Source organism: Cydia strobilella, chromosome 4 (genome assembly GCF_947568885.1).
Source record: "Cydia strobilella chromosome 4, ilCydStro3.1, whole genome shotgun sequence".
Taxonomy (NCBI): domain Eukaryota; kingdom Metazoa; phylum Arthropoda; class Insecta; order Lepidoptera; family Tortricidae; genus Cydia; species Cydia strobilella.
Window position 1 is genome coordinate 16714502 of NC_086044.1, and position 22436 is coordinate 16736937.

At 37.9% G+C, this 22436-nt stretch overlaps 1 protein-coding gene across 5 annotated transcripts in view; it reads left to right on the forward strand.

Annotated features, from left to right (window-relative positions):
• Window positions 1-22436, forward strand: part of LOC134740700 (probable phosphorylase b kinase regulatory subunit beta) — a 33747-nt gene that overhangs the window by 5785 nt on the left and 5526 nt on the right. Inside the window, exons 1-18 of one of the 5 annotated variants that reach the window (XM_063673265.1) lie at window positions 958-1118; window positions 1863-1986; window positions 2312-2447; window positions 4093-4375; window positions 4859-4988; window positions 5406-5557; window positions 8354-8690; window positions 9037-9126; window positions 9439-9462; window positions 12163-12317; window positions 12767-12781; window positions 13919-14038; window positions 15796-15906; window positions 17153-17280; window positions 17534-17709; window positions 17933-18195; window positions 18612-18770; window positions 19138-19263. In XM_063673265.1, coding sequence (XP_063529335.1) covers window positions 1884-1986; window positions 2312-2447; window positions 4093-4375; window positions 4859-4988; window positions 5406-5557; window positions 8354-8690; window positions 9037-9126; window positions 9439-9462; window positions 12163-12317; window positions 12767-12781; window positions 13919-14038; window positions 15796-15906; window positions 17153-17280; window positions 17534-17709; window positions 17933-18195; window positions 18612-18770; window positions 19138-19263 — 2508 coding nt within the window. In that variant the 5' untranslated portion in view covers window positions 958-1118; window positions 1863-1883. Of the gene's footprint in view, window positions 1-957; window positions 1119-1860; window positions 1987-2311; window positions 2448-4092; window positions 4376-4858; window positions 4989-5405; window positions 5558-8353; window positions 8691-9036; window positions 9127-9438; window positions 9463-12162; window positions 12318-12766; window positions 12782-13918; window positions 14039-15795; window positions 15907-17152; window positions 17281-17533; window positions 17710-17932; window positions 18196-18611; window positions 18771-19137; window positions 19264-22436 lie in introns of those variants that run through there. The other 4 variants (XM_063673266.1, XM_063673263.1, XM_063673267.1 and 1 more) reach the window with 4 other exon arrangements.

Consider the following 22436-nt stretch of genomic DNA (forward strand, 5'->3'; position numbering starts at 1 on the left):
GCTTATTATACAGTAAACTAATGTGGTAGTGTGCAGTGAATGGAGAATTAATTTTGAAGCGCGTTTAACCACCATCTTGGAGTCAACGGCCGGTAGTCCACGTGCTTCTTGTAAAGTCTAGCTATCGATTTACAAGAACTAACAAATCACCGTACACTGTCTTGTACAACCGTACAATTTTTGTCGTTTGTAAACCTCTCAATACCTTGATACTGGCGAAATAGTCCCACTGGGCTGAAGCCATAATTTTAAAAGAAGAAGAAGAAGATATAGTCTCCAGGACTTCCGGTTCGAGCGCCATCTTGATAGTTAGCATCGTGATTAATTACTTTGTTTTTTGCTTATTAATATTGTTTAAAGTGTAATATCGATAGCTTATTATACAGTAAACTAATGTGGTAGTGTGCAGTGAATGGAGAATTAATTTTGAAGCGCGTTTAACCACCATCTTGGAGTCAACGGCCGGTAGTCCACGTGCTTCTTGTAAAGTCTAGCTATCGATTTACAAGAGCTAACAAATCACCGTACACTGTCTTGTACAACCGTACAATTTTTGTCGTTTGTAAACCTCTCAATACCTTGATACTGGCGAAATAGTCCCACTGGGCTGAAGCCATAATTTTAAAAGAAGAAGAAGAAGAAGATATAGTCTCCATGGAAGAAATGAAACATGTCTGAAACGTTTTTTTGTTATCCGAGGCATAGTGTTTACATTATTTTCGATATATCATATGTTTGATTTATTATATAAAAGGTATTTACATAAAACAATTTATGTAACGTTTTACTGTTCATACCATTTTAATTGACTTAAGAGAAAAAAAATTAGGAATAAAAATTATATGTTGTTAACAAATTAGAACCTTGTTTGCTTGTTTGAACCTTAGTGAAGTTGAACATCGGAAAACGTTTTAGTAAGCGTTAAAATGTGTTGTGATTTGTTTTAATTTTTGGAAACAAATCTAGTTTTTTCGTAAGATAACTTTTTTTAAGTATTAGTTTTACAGTATAGTAATGAAAACTTGGTCCTTTCAGGCTACACTTATAGATTCCTAATTTTTATTTACCAAACAAATTTGACCTTTCAATGTCGTCACTTAAATTTACTTAAAAAAAAGGTAAATAAACAGGTTTATTCAGTTTTGCTTTTGTATTGTTTATGTAATGTCTGGCTTATGTTGTTTGTTATGTTTGGATCAATAGTCAATATACTTACAGAACAAACATTTTGTTAAGTATGATTTTTTCTTTAAGTTGCTGATTTTTCTATTTGGAAACTTAATTTATAACTTATTAGCCCCTTACTGTGACTATGTTCACGTAGCAGACATCAATCTGTTTCCTGGCCCCTTCCTCTTAGTAGAGTACTAAATTCTATCTTGGTAACCACTATTGCACTGCATTCTGGGATAAAAAGTACCCTATTTCCTTTCCTAGGTTACAAACGGTCTGTATGCCATTGTTTTTTTGCAGTCAAATGTAGGCCCCTGGGATTGAGGAGTCAACTTATTTCCTATTAGATTAAACTTTTAACATGTAATTAAAGCATGATTTATGTTTTTTTACTCTTAGAAAGGTGCTATCAATTTGACTATTACAGGGCTTACAGGCCTCATTTTGTCTCATCTTCTTATTGTAATAAAAACCTTCTTGCACACAGAAGATGTGTCCTTTAGAAGTAAATATATATATGATAGATAGATAAATGATTTATTTGTACAGCTGCAATTACACACAATATTAATACAAACACATCAGAAGAAAAAAAAACTAATTACTACTTACACTAACAAAGAAATAAAATTATAACGAAAATACCCTAATAAAAATGAAAAATATATGTATGTATTTTGTAATTTCAGGCATTACCAGATAGAGATACAATGATTAGACAGGGGAGTATAGATGATATTAATGCTCAGCAATTTCTGAAGACATCCAATTATGAAGATACTGTTAGGCAGCTAGATATATATTATGCAATTGGTAAGTAAATCTAGTTACCTTTGTAAATTTAGTAAATAAATACCTAAGACCCAAGTTAAATAAAGGAGTAACCTAAGTAAGGTAACATAAAAGAAATATTAACCTTTCGTATGCACATATCAAAAAATTGCCATATAAATAGCAATTGTGACAACTTCATGTTTAAGTTTAATATATATGGAGCAGATCTGCTCCTAAGCATACGAAAGCTTAAGCTTCATTCTTATTTAAGTTTTTGGCAGACAAACATATACTTGAATTAACAAACTTTGGTATGATAAGGATTTTAATATTAATTACCCTAACAACTATTTTTAATTTACAGTGAAAAGACAATTGCTCCGGTTTCAAAGTCCAATTACTGGGCTCTTTCCAGTGCTATCGTCTGACCTCCACATTGGGAGTGTGCGGGATAGTATTTACTGTGCAGCCGCAGTATGGGGCCTATACCAAGCATACAGGTTAGTCCTGCAAACTCATTCATGAACAAAATAATCCAGTTTTCAAGAAGTACAGTTAGGTACTAGCAACATCTGACTTTTAAAGTGATAACACCTGCTTAGAAACTTGTTTGCAGGGGGGTCAGTTATTTCTGCAGCTTTACGTATACAGACATATCACAGTCTCGCTGATCATGAATTTGGCACTCATTTGTCTTAGAAACATTTTTTGCTGATTTTTATAATATCCTAATAACTAGTTTTTTAAACTTTAACTGCCATAAGGGTGTCATAATCGGAAATTACGCTAAGTTAAACCCTATCACTTTGAAGTAAAGTTCAAAATCTTTGCCGCATTCCTCTAAGGCCCATAAAGATGTAGATCTAGTGTAGGGATGCCCGGCTGGAAGCAGGCAGGCTATCGATCGCTTGTTTTGGGTCCTGGAGTTAGAGCTGCAGGTCCTGGCGGCATTCCCACACTATTCTCCTCGAATCTTCTTGTTTTCCTGCAGAACAGAAGGACATCTTTAAGTTCAACATCCTTTTAAGTTTACTCTCTTTTAGTGTTTCTCTACTGAATGTATTATAGTCTGCATCTTCTCAAATTATTTTTTCGCCAAAAACCCTAATCTGTTAAATAAAAACCTTTGTTCCTTTTGTGCGTGCGCGTGCCCATTGTTGGTGAGCGCGTGACCATTGTGTATCAGCGATTGGCGCTCACCAACAATGGCCACGTGCTCACCAACAATGGGCACGCGCACGCACAAAAGGAATGAAGGCTTTTGTTTAACAGATTAAGGTCTTTTGCGAAAAAATATTTGAGAAGATGCAGACTATATATCGCGGTGCCGCATACATAATACATTCTGCTAGTAAGTGTAAGCTAGTCTCCTCCTTTCCACATCGAGGACAGGAGGCTTGTCTACTGATGTTCATTACCTTAAGGTGTCTGTTGAGAGTGGTATGACCATTGATAATACCCGTCAGTAGTCTCAGACTGCTCTTACCTAGTTTCAGAAGATACCTGGTTCTCCTGTGATCTATACCGTTAATCATCATCTTTGACTGTCTGCATCCAGTTTATCGAGTTTAGCTCCTCTACATTCTCTCACCAGAGAGGAGGTGACCAATATCTTGTTTAGTGCTTTCAGTGCTGCGTGACTATCTCTGTATATTACGACAGCGCCATATTGCTGCATGCTCTCTTTACACAAAACAAATTTGTTAAGAAGGTGCATATGTTACGGTCAACTTGATAAGTCCGGTCTGTATGCATAATGCCCGCATCAAGTGGGCAATGTAATTAAAACTGCAAGTTTAATCACTTTGACCGGTCAAAACATATGAATTAATCACTTTGACCGGTCAGTATGAATAATGAACTACCTTGGGCAATGTAATAAAACTTAGAACTGCAACCCAGCAGAAAGGAACTGCTTACAGAAGATTGCTTTAGGTTAGGTTAGAACTACAACCCCTACAGAAAAGAGTTGTTTATAGAAAAGTAGGTTAGGTTAGAATTGCAACCCCCATAGAAATAAACTGCTTCCACCACGGCGCGACCAAATTTATCACCCTCTTTGCCGTAAGGGGAGCTTCATGGGATCGCTTGCAGCATTCTATCCGCGACGCCCCCCGAAATGACATTCTCCTGTTCAATCCATAGACGCATCGACGATGACCGCGGCAAGTCGCACGAGCTCGGCCAGAGCACGGTCAAATGCATGCGCGGCATCCTCGAGTGCTGGGTGAAGCAGTCCGCGCGCGTCGAGGCGTTCAAGACGAGGCAGATGGCAGCACACGCGCTGCACGTTAAGTTCCACCTCACTACTGGCGAGCCGGTGTTGTCGGATAACCAGTACCATCATCTGCAGATAGATGTGGTTTCGTTATATCTGCTATTTCTTGTGCAGATGATTACTTCGGGCCTACAGATCATATACACACAGGTTTGTTGATTATAATCAAGTCCAGTAACCAAGTCCTGGAGAAGTAGTACTGTCTGACGTCCAAGGGCGAGGGCAAGGAAGGGGCATACATTTAGTTAGAAATTTTGTTCTCTAAGGGGGTGGGCTTGCCCCCCCTTGGCGACGCCCATGCTGACGTCCAATGCCATTATCTTGATATCCGTGATCATGCTGTATTTATTTTTCTTAATTCAGAACAGATATCATGTCGACGACCCTGAACGTATAAACACTTTAAATTAAAAGGCCTGGTTGGTGACTTCACTTCAACAAAACAACAACGTTAAATATTTTCAAAAAGTTTCTCATAAAGGAAAAAAATATTGCATAATGTGACAATCAAGTGAGCACTTTTTCCTGTAAAATCTACTCGTATTATTATTGTGTATTTGTCATTGTGTTTGTCATCAGCATACCGATTAAAACTTTATCGCCTTGTCTCAAATATATTTTTTTTAATTTCAGGATGAAGTAGCTTTTATACAGAACTTGGTGTATTACGTGGAGCGCGCATACAGGACGCCAGATTATGGAATGTGGGAGCGCGGCTCCAAATACAATGACGGCAAACCAGAAATACATGCTTCTTCCATAGGTAAACACTAATGTAACTTCCATAGGTAAAATCTACCGCATGGACAACAGCCAAAGAGAAATTGATTTTCTAAACATTGACTCCTTACATTACAAGCACGATATGCGGTAGGGTAGGAGACTAATTTTCCTCAGACACATTATTTGTTGGAAGTAATAATATGAACATTATTAGCCGTTAAGCGCTGTTATACTTTTCCACTTTCTTTTAGCCGTTGGCCGTACAATACTCAGTACGCATATGATCAGGCAGCTAAATAACACTATAATTTGTCTGTTTGTTTGTATTAAATTTTTATGCTACACTGCAAAAATCTTTTACCATCGAGGGCAGAGTATCAGTTGTAAACCCTATTGTAATAAGATAAGGTCCATTATTAGTTACTTGAACTTTCCTAATAAAATAAAACTTTTACAGGCATGGCAAAGGCTGCATTGGAAGCGATAAACGGTTGCAACCTGTTCGGAGACAAGGGCGCGTCGTGGAGCGTGGTGTATGTGGACATTGATGCCCATAACCGCAATAGGAGTATATTCGAAACTATGCTGCCGAGGGAATCTAGTTCCAAGGTAATAACCAATTTCCATTACGCAGTACTGGTTCTAGACTTGATATTTAAATTTGAAATGACATATTTTCTGATGCCAAATAAATTTACTATAATGATCATACCCCGTAACCGAACCCGCAAATCTGTAGCATTTGACAGTTTGATGTCAGGGTTGGCGATTACGATGAATAATTTACCTACTCTACTGCACGTATAAGTACTTATTAATGATAAGTAAAAATAACCTTACTGACCTTCTTTAGATAAAACCTAGTTTGATTTTCTATCAAAGAAAATAGAGTAATAATTATGTCAATGTCATCAATGTTAAATGCGTTTTAATGTGTCTGTCATTTTATTCATAAAAGCACGTATTTTGAATTAATATGGAATCTTTGTTACTTGAAAATATTGGTGTACTAGAAAAAAACGAACAAAATATTTTTTGTATCGTATGTGCAGCAAATATAAAATCAAAGAAAGACAACGTCGTTAAACATTTAGCTAGTAGAAGCCATCAAGAAAAGAAAGATGGTTACTCTTCACATTTAGATTTTCTTTTACAAGATAAACCAGGATTACAGGTAAAATAACAAAATTTACTGTATTTCATGTAATACTTACATTGTCCAAAGAAAACATAACATTGATCTTCATTTGACGACAGATAAACATCGTGATGTTTCAAAAAAATATCAGTTCGAATTCAACAAGGATCTAACAGCTTTTTTAGTCCATTCCAACATTCCGTGGAATCAGCTGCAAAATCCTTAATTCAGAGATTTTCTGACAAATTGTATCAATGGCAAATATTCAAAGGAAACTATTTTGCCTAGTGAATCAAATTTGAGGATTAATTACTTAAATAAAATATACGAAGAGAAAAAAGAATGTATAAGAGAAAAGTTGAAAGATTCTTTAATTTATCTAATGGTTGATAAAACACAAGATGGTATGGGAAAACACGTTGCTAATGTCCTTGTTGGCGAATTATCACAATCTGAGGAGTCGAAATCACACTTGATTGCATCAAAAGTATTAAACACGACGAATCACGCTTCTATTGTAAATCTAGTGGAGGATACACTAAAAGACCCTGGGGAACAAATTATCAGAAAAATAAGGATAATTTTTTATGTTTTGTTACGGACGCTGGTTCTTACATGCTCAAAGCTGGAAAAATTCTCGGACAAATGTTTAGTAACTTAACACATGTGACATGTCTTGCACACGGATTAAACCGAGTAGCTGAAAAAGTGAGAAATTTATATCCAAAAATAAATACTTTAATTGATAACGTCAAAAAATATTTAACAAAGCACCTAAAAGGATTGCAAAATTTAAGGAAACCCTGCCAAATATGCCCCTCCCGCCCAAACCAGTATTGACTAGATGGGGAACTTGGCTAGATGCTGTGGCCTATTATGACACGAACTTTGACCAAATTAAGGAAATAATTAATACATTTAATTCAAATGAAGCAGTGTCCATTCGAAAAGCACAAAAAGTATTCCGAGATCCCATTTTAAGAAATGATTTGGGGTTTGTTAATATTAACATAGGCAGTATTATTCGATCTTCCATAAAAAAATTGCAAAATCCGAAACTTACTGTCAGTGAAGCTTTGAATATTGTAAATGCCACAGAAAAAAAGCTTTCCAGATTGAGGCTTCATTTAACAGGAAAACTAGTTTATTACAAATTTAAAACGGTTTTAAAGAATAATCCAGGGTATGCTGCTGTTACAGCAATAAAGAAGCTTTTAAGAGGAGAAGAAACTGAGTTAACAACAAACATTAATAAAAATACATTACAAAAGTATACATATTTAAATTATTTACCATTGACGTCGGTAGATGTGGAACGCTCGTTTTCGAGTTTAAAATGGATTTACACAAGTAGGCGACGCAGTTTGACTGCAAAAAATTTAGAAAAAATTATGATAATTTATTTTGAAGATCGATAGAACATTGAACACGTCCTTAATTTCTGTCGACATTTTTCATCAGATGTATACAGACTTAGATTGCCTGCAAAAGTCCTGGCCGCAAATACAAAAAGAACAGTGTTCAAAAAATTAATTTGTCAAAGTCATATTTCATGTCACAAAGAAACTGATTTTTAAATAAATCCCAGATATAATAATTATTTAAAAAGATGTGTCGGGATTTAGTTCACCATTTATTTAAGAGAGAAACAGGTCAGCTATCTCATATGTGTAGCGGGCAGGCTAAAGTACCTAGCCATATGAATTGGAAACATCGAGTGACCATATACAATAGAGCAGAAGGTTCAGATGGATCACAACTTGCATATAATTCACGATGGTGCCTTTCATACATTACATTTATGGATAAGGACGTAATTATACAGGAGCATAGTTTATTTCAAAATAATGTTGAGATAAATAAGATATTTAGTTCATAAAGATATTTTCAATAACATTGTGTTTTTTTATTAGTAGTACATAGGTAGTGACAACCCTGACGTACATTTGCTACGGATTTGCGGGTTCGATTACGGGGTTTGATAATGATATACTCCTACATATTTCTGCTTGTCACACGAACAGATAGGTACCCCATACATATATAGATTTTTGCCCGTTTCACAGTGAAAACTTTTTATGGGATCTTTAAAAGGCCAGAGCACACCGGTGCGCTAAATTGTTTAAGCCACGCACGCACATGTCACGCAAGCGGTGTGGTGTGGCATGTCTCGGCGCACGTGCATGTGCACTGCGTAGACGTGCATGTGCACGTCTACGCACACGCGCCCAGTGTGCACAGGCCTTAAGGTGGTTTATACGTTTCAGGGTGTCGACGTAGCTCTCCTACCGACAATATCATTCCCAGCGTTCGCAACGCATGAGGACCACTTATTCCAACTAACCAAATCCAACATCCTTCGACGCTTACAAGGCAAATACGGCTTTAAACGATTCAGCCGCGACGGTTACAAGTGCGTACTAGAAGACCCTACTCGTAGATATTACAACGAGGGAGAACTCAAGGAGTTTGATGGGGTAGAGTCCGAGTGGCCGCTCTTCTACGTTATGATGATCATTGACGGCGTGTTTAGGACATTACCCGACCAAGTTGAGGAGTACCAGAGGTTACTGAAGGCCAGGATATATATGGATGAGTTTGGAGGTAAATTTGGTTGTCTACTGGCTCCCACTTAAACGCGATTTTATTAAGACCAACAAAAAGGAAACTTTATGTTATGTAGTTACAGTCTCAATTTCAATGATCATGCAAAATACCTAACATTGTACCAGAATGTAGTATAGTGGACATTGAAATTACAACTGTATTTTGTTGACAAAGAGTTTATTTTAATTAGTCCTAAATAAAATTGAATTATTTCTCAAAAAACGTTATATGTGTATGTACAGTTATAAAAACTTTAAGCTTAGCACCCCTGCACATTTGCATGCAGGTTTGCTAAGCTAATAGCTTCGCTGACTATAAGTTTTATTGATTTCAATTATTTCAGATCCCGTGATTCCGTGGTTTTATTATGTTCCCCGGGAAGGAATAGAGAGCGAGCGTAATGAGCCACATTCAGTCCGCCGGATGCCGGCCAGTAAGTGTTCCTCGAAACATTTTTCTGATAAAAGCGTTCCTGTTACTTGGCTCTTGGTATGAGTTTTGAATACGTGTCCTTTACCAAATGGTATCGAAGTTAAACAGGATAATCTAATTAAGTAATTTATAACATAAATTCCTGTCAGTAGCGTGTTGAGTCGCAACCTTACATATCAGTGCCATGGCGTAAAAATGTTGTTAGTCAAACCTTAAGTTTTGAATCAATTCCACGCCACGCCAGTTATTATACGTATTAGTAATTTTTTTTTAAATAAAATAAAATTAAAAGATGTACAATGTGTAATTCCAGACGAACCCGGCGACGACAGTAAAGGTAAAATTGTACTAGCTTTGAGAATGATCTGTGTCTTCTTTGGCTTTTAATCTTCTGCACATTTTACTAGTGTCTAACAATTTTTAGTTAGTGATGCTACGCTTTAACTACAAACGATTTCTTCATTTAATATTTAATTTTGTAAGGAGCTCTTTTAATCCTTTCGCTTACTGCGCCTGTAATTTATTTTCGTAATTACAAATTTACAAGCTAATCAAGCTAATTACTTCAGAGTTCCTTAATTGAAAATGACGACAGTTCGGTAATAAAACGATGAAGGTGAAATTAAGTCGATAAATTCCTGTGCAAACTTTTAAAAATGTACCTATAGATAGAAGTATCTACTTGGAAATATCGATATGCAAGCGACTCGATTCACATTGTGCCTTCATTCAGTTTGTCCACCCCACAATAGTACACATAGTAGGAGAGCTGAGGCCTCTTATTGCATAATATAATACAAGCATACTCTCAGTGATTGTACATACAAAATTTCTAATAGTATTCGCTTGTATTTTTTTATGCAACAGGCCCCAGGTAGACATTTTAGAGTAGGTATTAGAGGATAGCTGAAAATTTGTCTCATACTTCTCCTTTAACCTCAGATTTCGTGGTTGGTCTCATAGTAAAAGTTACTCAGTATAATCCCAAAACCTCCCTGGCAACGGGAATGCACTTATTTTTTAGCCACCCCGGATTACCTATTCTACATGAGCATAGAACATTATGCAGCAAAAGATAGCAGTAGGGACGGTTAATAATTTGTTAATACAATATAATTACAATACCAACGCATGAGATTTGTCTGCAACAACCTACGAAGTTTTAAACCCCTAACCTAAAAAAAATTGTTCTCGATATAATCCCTTTCAAGTCTCAACTCACTTAGAAGATGTTCAAGTATAGTCGTTAGCTTTCAAGCTGGCCTTTTACGGATAACTCTTTGTCTATTGTACTTAAGTAAAAACCGCACGTGCTACTATACCTGCAAAAAAATGGTCGGTCATTGACGTATAAGTGCGCTCTCTGACTTTGGGAACAAATCAAAATATTTAATAAAATAATTTGATTTGTTCCTACAGTTGTGTATGGCAGCACCAGTCTCTCTCGCTTTATCGTAATTCCGTAAGTAATTCGTGTAGGAGGTGCAAGCACGTTATTATTATTATTATTGGGTTCATTGTTACGGGCCTTTTGAGTGTCACTTCGAGTGATCTATTGTGACGGCCCATAGTAATCATTACTAATGCCCGTTGAATCCAGAAAATTCCAGATTCTTTCGGCCGTAATGTTCTGTACCTCATAGGGTTGCTGCAATACAGTTGCAATACGTGCCGCCCTAAGTGGGTACTTCTTTTTGACATTAGTGGTCCTCAGGAACAGAGAATGTGCATTGCAGTTTCCTCTGACTCCTGGCAGAACCTGCATGTCGCATCTTTTTTCTTCCCAATTTGAAACATGTGTTTGTGCAAGCACGTACTGCTTGCCCTTAGAGTTGGTCAAAGACGCCTATTAGTCTGAGTAAGATAAGATGGCATATAGTCGAGAAATTGGGACCGGTTTTGCCGTGGCGGGGTGGCCTAGGGGTTCAAGGTTCGAATCCGGCCTTCACCACTGGAGGGCTTCGTCACTTTTTCTTTAATATATGACATTTATTTCAGTTTATAATTACAACTTAATTGAATAATTTGGATCAGCGTGGTTTTTATCATTCGTGTTTAAATTAACATTCATAAAGTAAAGGTAAGTACTTGCCTATCAAAGATTGAATGATTGTAGAAGAACACAAATTAAGAAATAACAATGCCTGCGATTTTGGTAGCCGAATTAGATGGCGCGATATGGCGCCATATAAGATTCGAAAACTAGAGTTACCGCATAACGTACGCAGCTGTGATCTACTTTAGTTGTCAAATCCCAGGCACGATTTTTTCTTAGCCTTTTTAGGGTTCCGTACCTCAAAAGGAAAAAACGGAACCCTTCTAGGATCACTCGTGCGTCTGTCTGTCCGTTTGTCACAGCCTATTTTCTCCAAAACTACTGGACCAATTAAGTTGAAATTTGGTACACATATGTAAGTTTGTTGTAGTTTGTAAAGATGGACATGTAACGTAAACAAATTAATTTTAAATACGGGGGCCACTTTTGGGGGGTAAATGAGAAAATTAAAAAATAAAGTTTGTCAAACTATATCGTGTTACATATCATATGAAAGAGCTCATTGTGAGAATCTCAAATATATTTTTTATATAATTTTAGGACAAACAGTTTAGAAGTTATTCAAGAAAATAGGCAAAAAATGACCTCCCCCCCCCCCCAATACACAAAATAGATCCTTACCTATAGATCACCGGAAAACCAATTAGAAATGTGCAGTCAAGCGTGAGTCGGACTTAATTACTTAATTTTTGATCCGACCTCTACGGGTTTTTAAAGACATTTCGCATAAAAATACATTGTTTAAATTGTGTAATGTACGGAACCCTTGGAACGCGAGTCCGACTCGCACTTGGCCGGTTTTTTCCTCTTCTACTTAACACCTTTCTGTGCCAACATAAAGTATTTTAGTTATGTGCTATATGGCTGGTGAGGAAAACAAAAAAAATAGGCCCTTAATACGCTTGCGCGACGCAATTTTCTTTAGACGTCAGCTTATAGTACCCAATTAACTGGTGAACTGATAGATATTTTATCGTGTAGACACAGGAGGCCTGTTCCTATGGGCGCAGTCCATGTTCGTGCTGGCTCAGCTGCTAACGGGAGGCCTGCTCCACGTGAACGAGCTCGACCCCATCCGCCGCTACCTGCCCTCCTACAACCGGCCGCGGCGCGCCGGCCGCTACTCCGCCTTCCAGGTACTTACATGACACACGACTCACGAGCGCTCCTGTGGGCGCGGACCATGCTCCTATAACTATACCTGACGGTGACGTAGCTACTGACGGGTGCTGCACGTGAACCTGGCGCGGGTCGAATTATTTACATACTGCACTTTCGGTATTTTATAAAACTAATAAAGAAATAGCGAGGGGCCCATAAAAACATACATAATATGAACAGGATGTAAGCTTATGTCACGTCAGTGTCACTAAAACATACTTAAATATTTGTTATTGCTAATATTTCTAAGTCATAGGTAACTCACACTCCGAGCGTGCATCGCTCGACGCTGAAATCGACCTCCCATACATTTGATTTTAACCAGTGACATTTTCATTAAATACCTATATTACCTATAATAAAATTACTATCAGAATATAGTCAGTAAATGTGTTTTTGTTTTACTTTCATGCTCAAATCTCAGGCCAAGCCAGCGTTTGTAAGTATTACGCATTGGCAAAAAGCATGTGATGTTAGTCTACAAATATTAATAAATTGCTCTTTGAGTTGTTTGAACGACGTGCCGCATGGTCGCCGCTACGGATTGATCTGTTCTAATTATTTATCTCTTCTGTTCTTGTAAATGTCATTTATTTTGTGATGTCTCCAAGCAAAAGGTTTCACTTTGTCGGTTGTCAATCCGTACTAATATTATAAATGCGAAAGTGTGTCTGTCTGTCTGTTATCTCTTCACGCTTAAACTGCTGAACCGATTTAGTTGAAATTTGGTATAGAGATAGTTTGAGTCCTGGGGAAGGACACATAGGGTAGTTTTTATCCCAGAAGTAATCCTTTAAGGGGGTGGAAATTTGTATGGGGAATCGATAAAAAGCAGATTGGATAAAAAATAAGCTACCCAAATTACTAACTCCACGCAGACAAAGTCGCGGGCAAAAGCTAGTAAAGAATATTTTGAACTGGGTACATCTGTACATTGTATTTTACATTATTATTTTTTTACCTAATAATTATAAAATCAACATTACAAGCACCTTCTGCATTTTTCTTACTTTATGTTTCTGCAACAAAAATAGTTACGTAGCTTCAGTTTTTGTAATTTTTGCAAAATGCGAAACGATGAATGACATAAGTAAGCAGCATAACTTGCCCTTTAGCAATGCTTTTGTTATTGACAACGACTATGTTAGCAAAAACAGCGTAATGTTATGATTTGCGACGATATTAACACTACCAAGTGGTAGTACGAATGTAGCAGTATGAACGTAGCTTTACAATAATTTTACTTTGCCTACGCCGTACACGTATGACTGGTGAAAAAATATGCAACTTGACGAATCACACGTTTGCTCTACTTGGCTCATATTCACCCATGTCATTAAATGTACATCATGATCAATTGATCATCACCAGACTGGCATATAGAATACAGAAATAAAAATAACTGCTTCTGATTTAGAGTTACTTACACAAAAAATTATCTTCTGCATATTTATACCTTAAGGTAATTACCCTAAGCCTAAGGTAATTAAATTATCATCTAAGAAACGATATAAGTTATTTTTTCTTTTGATTCTATATACATAAAAGGAAAATTACAGTGACTAAACTTAAACAGGGCATAGCGACGGACTTGGTGGTGCAAGTGGTTTTGATCGCGGAGTCCATGCGCCTGCAGGCCATGATGGGGACTTACGGCATCCAGACCCAGACGCCACACGAAGTCGAACCAGTACAGGTAGAAATATTCTTACATTACCCACAACTAATTTACCTGCTGCAGTGACGTGATGAATCTCACGTCTTACTAAGAGCGTTTTCACATTGTCCGATCCGATATCGGATGTAGGATCCCACATCCGCGTAGACAGGCCGCGGGGGCGCCGTCTTTAGCAGTCACGCACACTATAACACACAAACAAATATTATCGGTCCGAGAGCTAACGGCGGCTCTAACATCACCAACATGGCTGAAATTATCGGAAGCGTCTTTCCGATATCGGATGTCTGTCTGTCGGATGTGTGTGTGTTGAAGGCGTGTATGTAGTGTTGTTAAAAGACTAGTCTTTAAGACTTTTGAACCTTAACGACTCGCGAACCTTTAAGGCGCTAGCTTTGAAAGCTAGAGCGTTAAAGGTTTGCTCACAAAGCGGTTAAGAACCTTAACGACTCAAACTTTTTATGACTTGTCAAAATGAAGTCTTTAAGACACGGGCCTCATAGGGAACTCTAGCTTTTTAACTTAAGCTCAAGCCCCCGAAATGTTGTGTCAAGCTTAGAGCTCATACGTTGAGCTCTCTTTGCAGAAATTATTTTTGTGTAGAGAATTCACGAATATTATAATATACCTATCTATATTAACGCATTTACTGCCTGCAACGTATACAGGGTGAACCATTTAGAACCGTGATTCCGTTGCGTCGTATGTACATCCAGATACATTTTCTATGAAAATATATTTTAAAATTTTCCCGTTCCGTTCTATCGTTCGTCCTATAAGAGTGAGTCATAAGAAACAAAAATAAAAAAATTAAAAATTTTTTATTACTTAATTAAGACTGGGTGATTACTTGAACCGCTTGAACGTTTTAACTTTTAACCGCCTCCGCTTTTGACTAATAGGGTTGGAACAAAATAATTCATCCCCATTCATGTGATAGAGGTACCGAAGATTTTTTTTTTGTTTTTTCTCGAGCACTCTTTGTCAGCGTGTTCACATTCACAACACATACCTATTCATACCAAGTTTCAACTTTCTAGTCCTAGTCACTGAGCCAACCCGCGGACTGACAGACAGACGAACGGACAGACATGGCGAAACTATAAGGGTTCCTAGTTGACTATACGGAACTCTAAAAACGCGATAAGACATAATTATCTTTTTCTGTTTTTACCTATTTCACAAAAACGTATTAAATTTCACCCTACCCTATAGCATAGGCTGATCTTATTTGTTAAAAGCTTTTACTTTTTGCTCCAAACCTTTACTGCTAAAAACCTTACAGATTTAAACCTTCAAAGCTTAGGAGGCTTTAAAGCTTGAGGCCAAAAGACTCGAGGTTTCTTTGCTCGTAAGCATGCAGCAACACGAACTCTTAGTTCGAGTCGTTAAGGTTCCGAGGCTTTAAGGTTCGAGGCTTCAAGGCTCAGCAGTCGCGACTCAAGTCTTGTAGTTTACGCCTCAAAGCTTAAATCCACAACCACAACACTACGTGTATGAGAAAAACAGATGCAGGCGAGTGCCATATGGCATCAAATCCGCCTTTTTTTGCGTTATCTATCGTTGTTTAGTAATAGTAATGTTGATTTATTAAATGAATAAATAAATACAGAAAAACACAAATGTCTTATATTTTAGTAGTGAAACCGCTCTTAAATTCAAAGAAATTGGAACCTTATCTACAGTATTTAGTTACATTTCATATTGAAATGTCGCCCTCGCGAGTGCCGCTCTTTAAGTTTGTATCGTATATTTATGTCATAGTTATTTCACAGATTTGCAGTTCAACACAATTAGTGCACGTGTACAGACAGCTGGGCGTTTGTCCTAAACTGAAATTGACGGGGCGCCCGATCCGACCCGTTGGATCCCTGGGAACCAGTAAGGTAACTAACACAATACCAAAGATAGATATAACTCCGTAATAGATGGATACAGTCTAAGGAAAAAACGTGCCTCGAAAATCAAGAAAATTTGATTCTCGTTCAGAGGGCGCTACTAGTTTTGGCCTACAGTCGTATAGATGGCGTTGACGGTTTCGTTTGTTTTTTAACAATTTTAACGCATATCAGTGAAAGAACATGGGTCAAAATCATAAAAATAATTAATCCAAATAAAAAAAATCATTTATCTATATTTAAATACATTCTATCGTATTTTTATAAATCTTCATTTTTAGTTTTAAAGTGTGTCGACAGATAGCAGTGAATTTACTGGGGTTACAAAATTTACTATGACAGTACCGCTCTAGTATAAGTTACTCTATGACAATACTTATCGTGATGGTTTGGGCCCAGGCAACTCGACCATTCATTCGCTGCCAACAGTATTTACCAAAGGGTACCTTATGCTTTACTTTCGTTCGGTTATTAAGATCATAGACAACGGAATACTACCCGCAAATTTGACAGCCTCATAAGATGACGATGTACGGCGCCAAACATTTAATTGTAAATGGATTATAAACCGTAAATTGTCGACAACCTAAGTAGCTACCGCATTATGTACCTACATACATACAGCGGCATCTAGTTCCAGTTATCAAACTTGCTGCCATAATATGATTCAGAGTTAGTTATACAAGTACCAAACTTATGTAAATTGAACGCTACTTACAATAATTGTGGGAAATATTTATTTATTAAATTTTATTGTACCTATACAATAAATCTCGTATCTCACACTGCTTTTCAACGTTGAAAGGCAGTAACTCTGTATGCATCCCATACAACACACCCCAACCCTTTCATCCCCACCGTACCAAAAATCAAGGTGGTCCCCTTCCTAAAATGATCTAAGGGTTCTAAGGACTCACTATGTACTCACTATCATCATCAAACGCTGTAAATCGCTTAGCTGTAGCCCATATCGTTGTATCCTGTTCAATGAGCTTGTGGTCGAAAGTAGGTCTACATTAAACATTTTTTTAAATAAATATGCCATGTGTATGTATACTTTTTATAACGAGGAATAGTAGGGATTTTTCATGACAAAAATTTGATTGGCTCCTCTTCCTAAATAATCCGTGAGTCAAAAGGAGCAACTGCAAAAGGAAATTTCATCATGATCGTTTGCCGTATAATTAAGTGTACAGTGTACACCACGGACAGACTATAATGGTTTCCGTTGTAGATCTACCGCGTGTGCGGGATGACAGTGCTGTGCTACCCGCTGATATTCGAGGTGTCGGAGTTCTACCTGTACCGCGACATGGCGTTGCTCATCGACGACATCAAGACCGAGTTGCAGTTTGTTGGCAAGTGAGTTCCAATAACCAGATACTATTTACTTAAACTGGAGACAGAGACGTTTCAAAGAGTACACCACCGATTATATTTTCCGACGCTGTCCACTCCACTCGTACTCACAACCAGCTGAGGATTTGGACTCTTGTCACACCTGTCTCGTGGTCAATGTGAAATCATGTAGTGAATCATGAAAAAATCGTGATAGCGAAACGTCATTTTGGACAAATTGTTGGTGTTGATTAAACAACTGCTTATTATTATGTAGATACTGGCGACTATCCGGAAGACCGACGGTGTGTCTCCTGGTGCGGGAGGAGCACATGCGCGACCCGCACTTCAAGCAGATGCTGGACCTGTTCGCGATGCTCAAGAAGGGCCACTGCGACGGCGTCAAGGTCCGCCTCGGACGCCTGCAGAACCTCATCTCCAGCTCCTGCATGGGTACAGTCTAACAGACTTGTTTTATAATTACTGATGATTAGATGGTTCCTAAACACCAAGAAAACAATGCTCAACAATTTATAAATATATTCAATTATACATTTAGCACCGTTACGTTACAGTTGTTCGTTTAAATAATTATAGCATAAGTAATGATCAACAAACACGTCGTTAAAATGTTGAACAGCGTTGACAAAAAAATAATAACGCATCTTTTTTACAGAGCACTTGGACTTCATGAGCCAAGGCGACTTCCCATCAGAGATGTTCGCTCAGTTCAGGCAGCTCGAACACGAATACATCGGTTACCAGTCCCTCACGGACGTTCCACGGACGCTCACCTACCGCGAAGAAAACCTCTGCTACGACTCGTATAAGAACCGTTCGATTGCGGACGTCGTAGCAGCTCTACGAGGCACTGACAATATCTTCGCCCAGTGCCAGCTATGGGGTATTTTGAAGGACAGAGAAGGAGCGATGTATGAGGTAAGTGCTACCAGTCCCTCACGGGCGTACCGTGGACGCTCACCTACGGCGAAGTAAACCTGTGTTTATGTGCTACGACTCGTATAAGAACCGGTAGACTGCGGATGTCGTAGCAGCGCTACGGGGCACGGACAACATCTTCGCCCAGTGCCAGGTTTGAGTTGGGGCATTTTGATGGACAGAGAAGGAGCGATGTATAAGGTAGGTGCACAGGATGGTATAAGAATCTTTCAATTCAACTGCTGTTATAATAGCTGCTTTGCTATACGTGTAGGAATTGTTCAAAAGCCACTGGTCGCAGCAGTTGATTTGATGTTCCCTTTCCAGCCTTTCTTTTTTTAACTATGAAGTTTTTTCGGCCGAACCTTTATTTTCAATTCATGTACCTTTACATATCGATCATATCGTTTGTCCAGGTCAACGGCACGACGGCTCTAGACGCATTAAAGAGCCTCTACCACAGCGCTGGTGTCCTGCGACACTGGCGCGCCGTGCGGTACTGCTCGTCGCTGCTGAATCACACCGTGGACTCCATCAGCCCCTTCATCACCACCGTGCTGGTCAACGGCAAGCAGGTATACAAGACTGAAGCTGTACCACAGGTCCTCCGGCACTGACCGTGCGGTACTGCTCGTCGCTGCTGAACCACACCGTGGACTCCACAAGTCCATTCATCACCACCATGGTCAACGGCAAGCAGGTATACCAAGGTTTAAGGCGTTGTAGGTTTGAATGAGTCACGCAAGAAGTGATTGAAAATTTCAGACCTTTGAAAATATGGACATTTACCGTTTCTTAACCCACAAACGAGCCGACAGCTGATGTTCACAAGGCATCATGATAAATCTCTCTTAACCACTTTACACTTGTAAAGTCGCTCGGATAGGATGTCCATAGCATGAGAGGAAAAGTGAAGATGTTTAATAACTCAAATTGTTTCAGCTAACCGTTGGCGTGATTGGACACAAAGAAACAGTGTTTGATAAACCGATGACGCCGGGCGAGATTCAATCTGTTATGTACTCCACCATCCAGCCTTACGACGTTATCGGAGCCGTACTGCAACAGGTGGCTATTTTATTTCGTAGCGTGATGATGAATGCCATGTGGAACATTGTATAAATGTGAAAATATTTCGGAGAAATTACTCTATTGCTCTCTTGCTTGCCGCAGATATGAAAGCACATACGTATAAGACTCTTGTTAAGAAGCGAGGCTGGACGGCTTTGCTCCGTCTCACTGTAACATTAAGGTGGTTCGACTAGGTTACCCAAAGCTTAAACCCCGCTAGATGGCGTCACTTTCGCAAATTTTCAGGTTTTATTTTTTTGTGGAATAGTGTTGGTATCTGTATACTTAAAAGTATGTTTAGCGCACTCTTTACATAAATATTGAACTATTATAATAAACATTGAATACTTCATTAGTGCAAAAAACACTTTTAAAGTCGACAGAGTGTTTCTGTCATGCTATTTCCTACTATTACTCACACATGCAAACAGTGTTTCCGTGATGCTTGTAGTAGACAATTTCATGCAGTGTAAGTATACTGCAATGGCGTTGCGGTATTTTCGTGGAAATACGTGCAAGAGGATTAGGGTTCGAGACTGGTACGACAGGGGTACTTTTTTTGTCCTTTTTGTGTTATCTTATGTTTCTTATACCTTTTATTCTTCGAATTCTTGTCCGATTCCGATATAACCGAAATATATTTCATTGATATCGGAAACGGCTCTAACGATTTCGATGAAATTTGCTGTAAGGGGTTCGATCTAGGTAGGTCTTATCTCTGGGAAAACGAGCATTTTTGAGTTTTTACTTATGTTTTATTTTTCTCCCAGATATTCAGTATTATTAATAAATTAGTTTATAACGTTTTATAAAAATATGTGACGTTTTGAACTAAAAGGTACCACATTGTCGGTTGTCTATTAGGTTGATTTCATTTTGAAGCTTTATGGAAATATGACAACAATAAGTAGGTACCCGTTTGGTTGAAAACGCCACATATATTGAAAACCTGACTTTCACAAATCTCACCTTTTTGGGTTCTTCCAACTCAGAAAGGATGGAGAATACTGACTATTCTTAGTAGCACTAGCCCAAGGAAGTCCAGGTTTGTAAGTGTCAGGTATCAGTTTTTTTTTAAAGCGCTAAATATAGTTCTACAAGTAAAGCAATCCCTTACTGCCCAGCCTCTATAGTATTTTTCAAACTGGAAGGGTACGATGATAGATTTCATCTCCATACAATTTATAACCTAATAATGCCAAATGTTGCAAAATTATATTGAATTGAGATCTATCATCGTACCCTTGCAGTTTGAAATAGTTATTTACGATACAAGTGCGGAAAAGAGGAAATTCGAAACGAGTGGCGACAGATTAAAGCACGACCGCAGAGTGTTTTAAATCGACACGAGTTGCGAATTACCTATTCGCACGTGTATCGTACAACGTTTTACAGTACATATGGCCCTTTAAACTTTCGACATATGCATGAAAAGTGCTCTTTACGCACTAGGGCGAGAAAGTTGCACCATATGTACTGTAAAATACTTTTTAGTACATATGGTGCTACATATACGTTACCGCCCTAGTGCGGTAATTAGTACAATACGTGCATATGTCGAAAATGTAAAGGGCCATAATTATGTACTGTAAAACGTTGTACAATACACGTGCGAAAAGGTAATTCGCAACTCGTGTCGATTAAAACACTTCCTTCGGTCGTGTTTCAATTTATCGCCACTCGTTGCCAATTTCCTACTTTTCGCACTTGTATCGTAATGTACTAATAATAAAGTAGTAATTGTAAAATAAAATTAAAACTTTTTTTATATATTTTTTTTGGATTCAAGTAGGTACAGTGAGTAACAACATTGCATGGCCTTCTAATTATAACTATTATAGAAAACGGGATATTTATCATGTTTATTTATATTATTTATTTCTCGATATTTTGGCCGGTCTTGCAAGACCAGTCGTTGTGGAGATCCCTGGGAAGGCCTATGTCCAGCAGTGGATGTCTTGTTGGTGTAGATGGATTCACACAACAAATGAAATAACATTTTTTCATATTTGTTATCCGTAGTTGTCCCTGTACCTGAAAGAAAAATAATATCATGATAGCACAAAATCTCTAATGTTATAGGAAGAAAGATGATGCAACAATATGGATTCTAATAAAGTTATCATTTACTTACCTAGTAATAATTCTGTTTTTCATTCATAGACAAAATTCCATAATTTTCATCCCCAGGAAATGTTTTATTTTACTTTATTGCAGTGAGGATGTCCTGATTTTTTCTGGCTAATGAAGGAAAACATTTTATTTCCAAGAATGCCTCTTCATTTTGCACAATACCTAAAAAAACCTAGAGTTAGTGACACATTGACTATTCGGCAACCAAAACAGTAATAATTACATTATATAGGTATTGTTCACTGCTTATATCTACTCTACCATTACGGAAGAAGTGAGAATTATTTTCTAAAAAGATCGGCACGAGAAAATTACAATGTACAATGAAGGAATGAAACTGTACCTACCTTACGAAACTTCACCATCATGAATTCCGCTTCAATTGAGTCTGAATTTTTCTGGATTTTCGCGGACCAGAACACCGATGATTTTTGTAACTTGATTTAGACGTTGCTATCATTTTCAATTTATACAAACAAATTGACACAATAAACATAACCCTATGTGTCAGTGTCAACACTGTCAAATAAAAATGCACTAAACATGATGGCACTGCAAATCCTGCCAGGTCGGCCAGGCAACGTCGCCAACGTCATAGAGTGGCAACGCCGCACGCAACGTATTTGTACACGACATTTGTGACACACACATACGTAAAATTGATGAAAAAATTACGTTGATTTATGTATGATTTCTGTATGAAACAAAGTTTTTCTATTAATTTAGCGCAAACGAATATTCGAAAGTAGATAAATGAGCAAATATTTGTGTAGTAATAGTGTGTAGTGCCTTAATTAAAGCAGATTGAATTTTGTATGAAAATCGAACCACCTTAAGGCTTCATTCGCACGAGAGTTGAAAAAACGTTGCCTTAAAACCTGACGTTAGCAGTTCCGCACGCTAAATTCGATTTAACGGCCAACGCTCAAAGTCGAAAATCCAACAACGCCCGATAAAAAAGCGCCAGCGCCATCGTGTGAATAAATGCACAGATATCCATTTGTGTCATACAAACGCTTTTTTAACGCGCGTTGTAA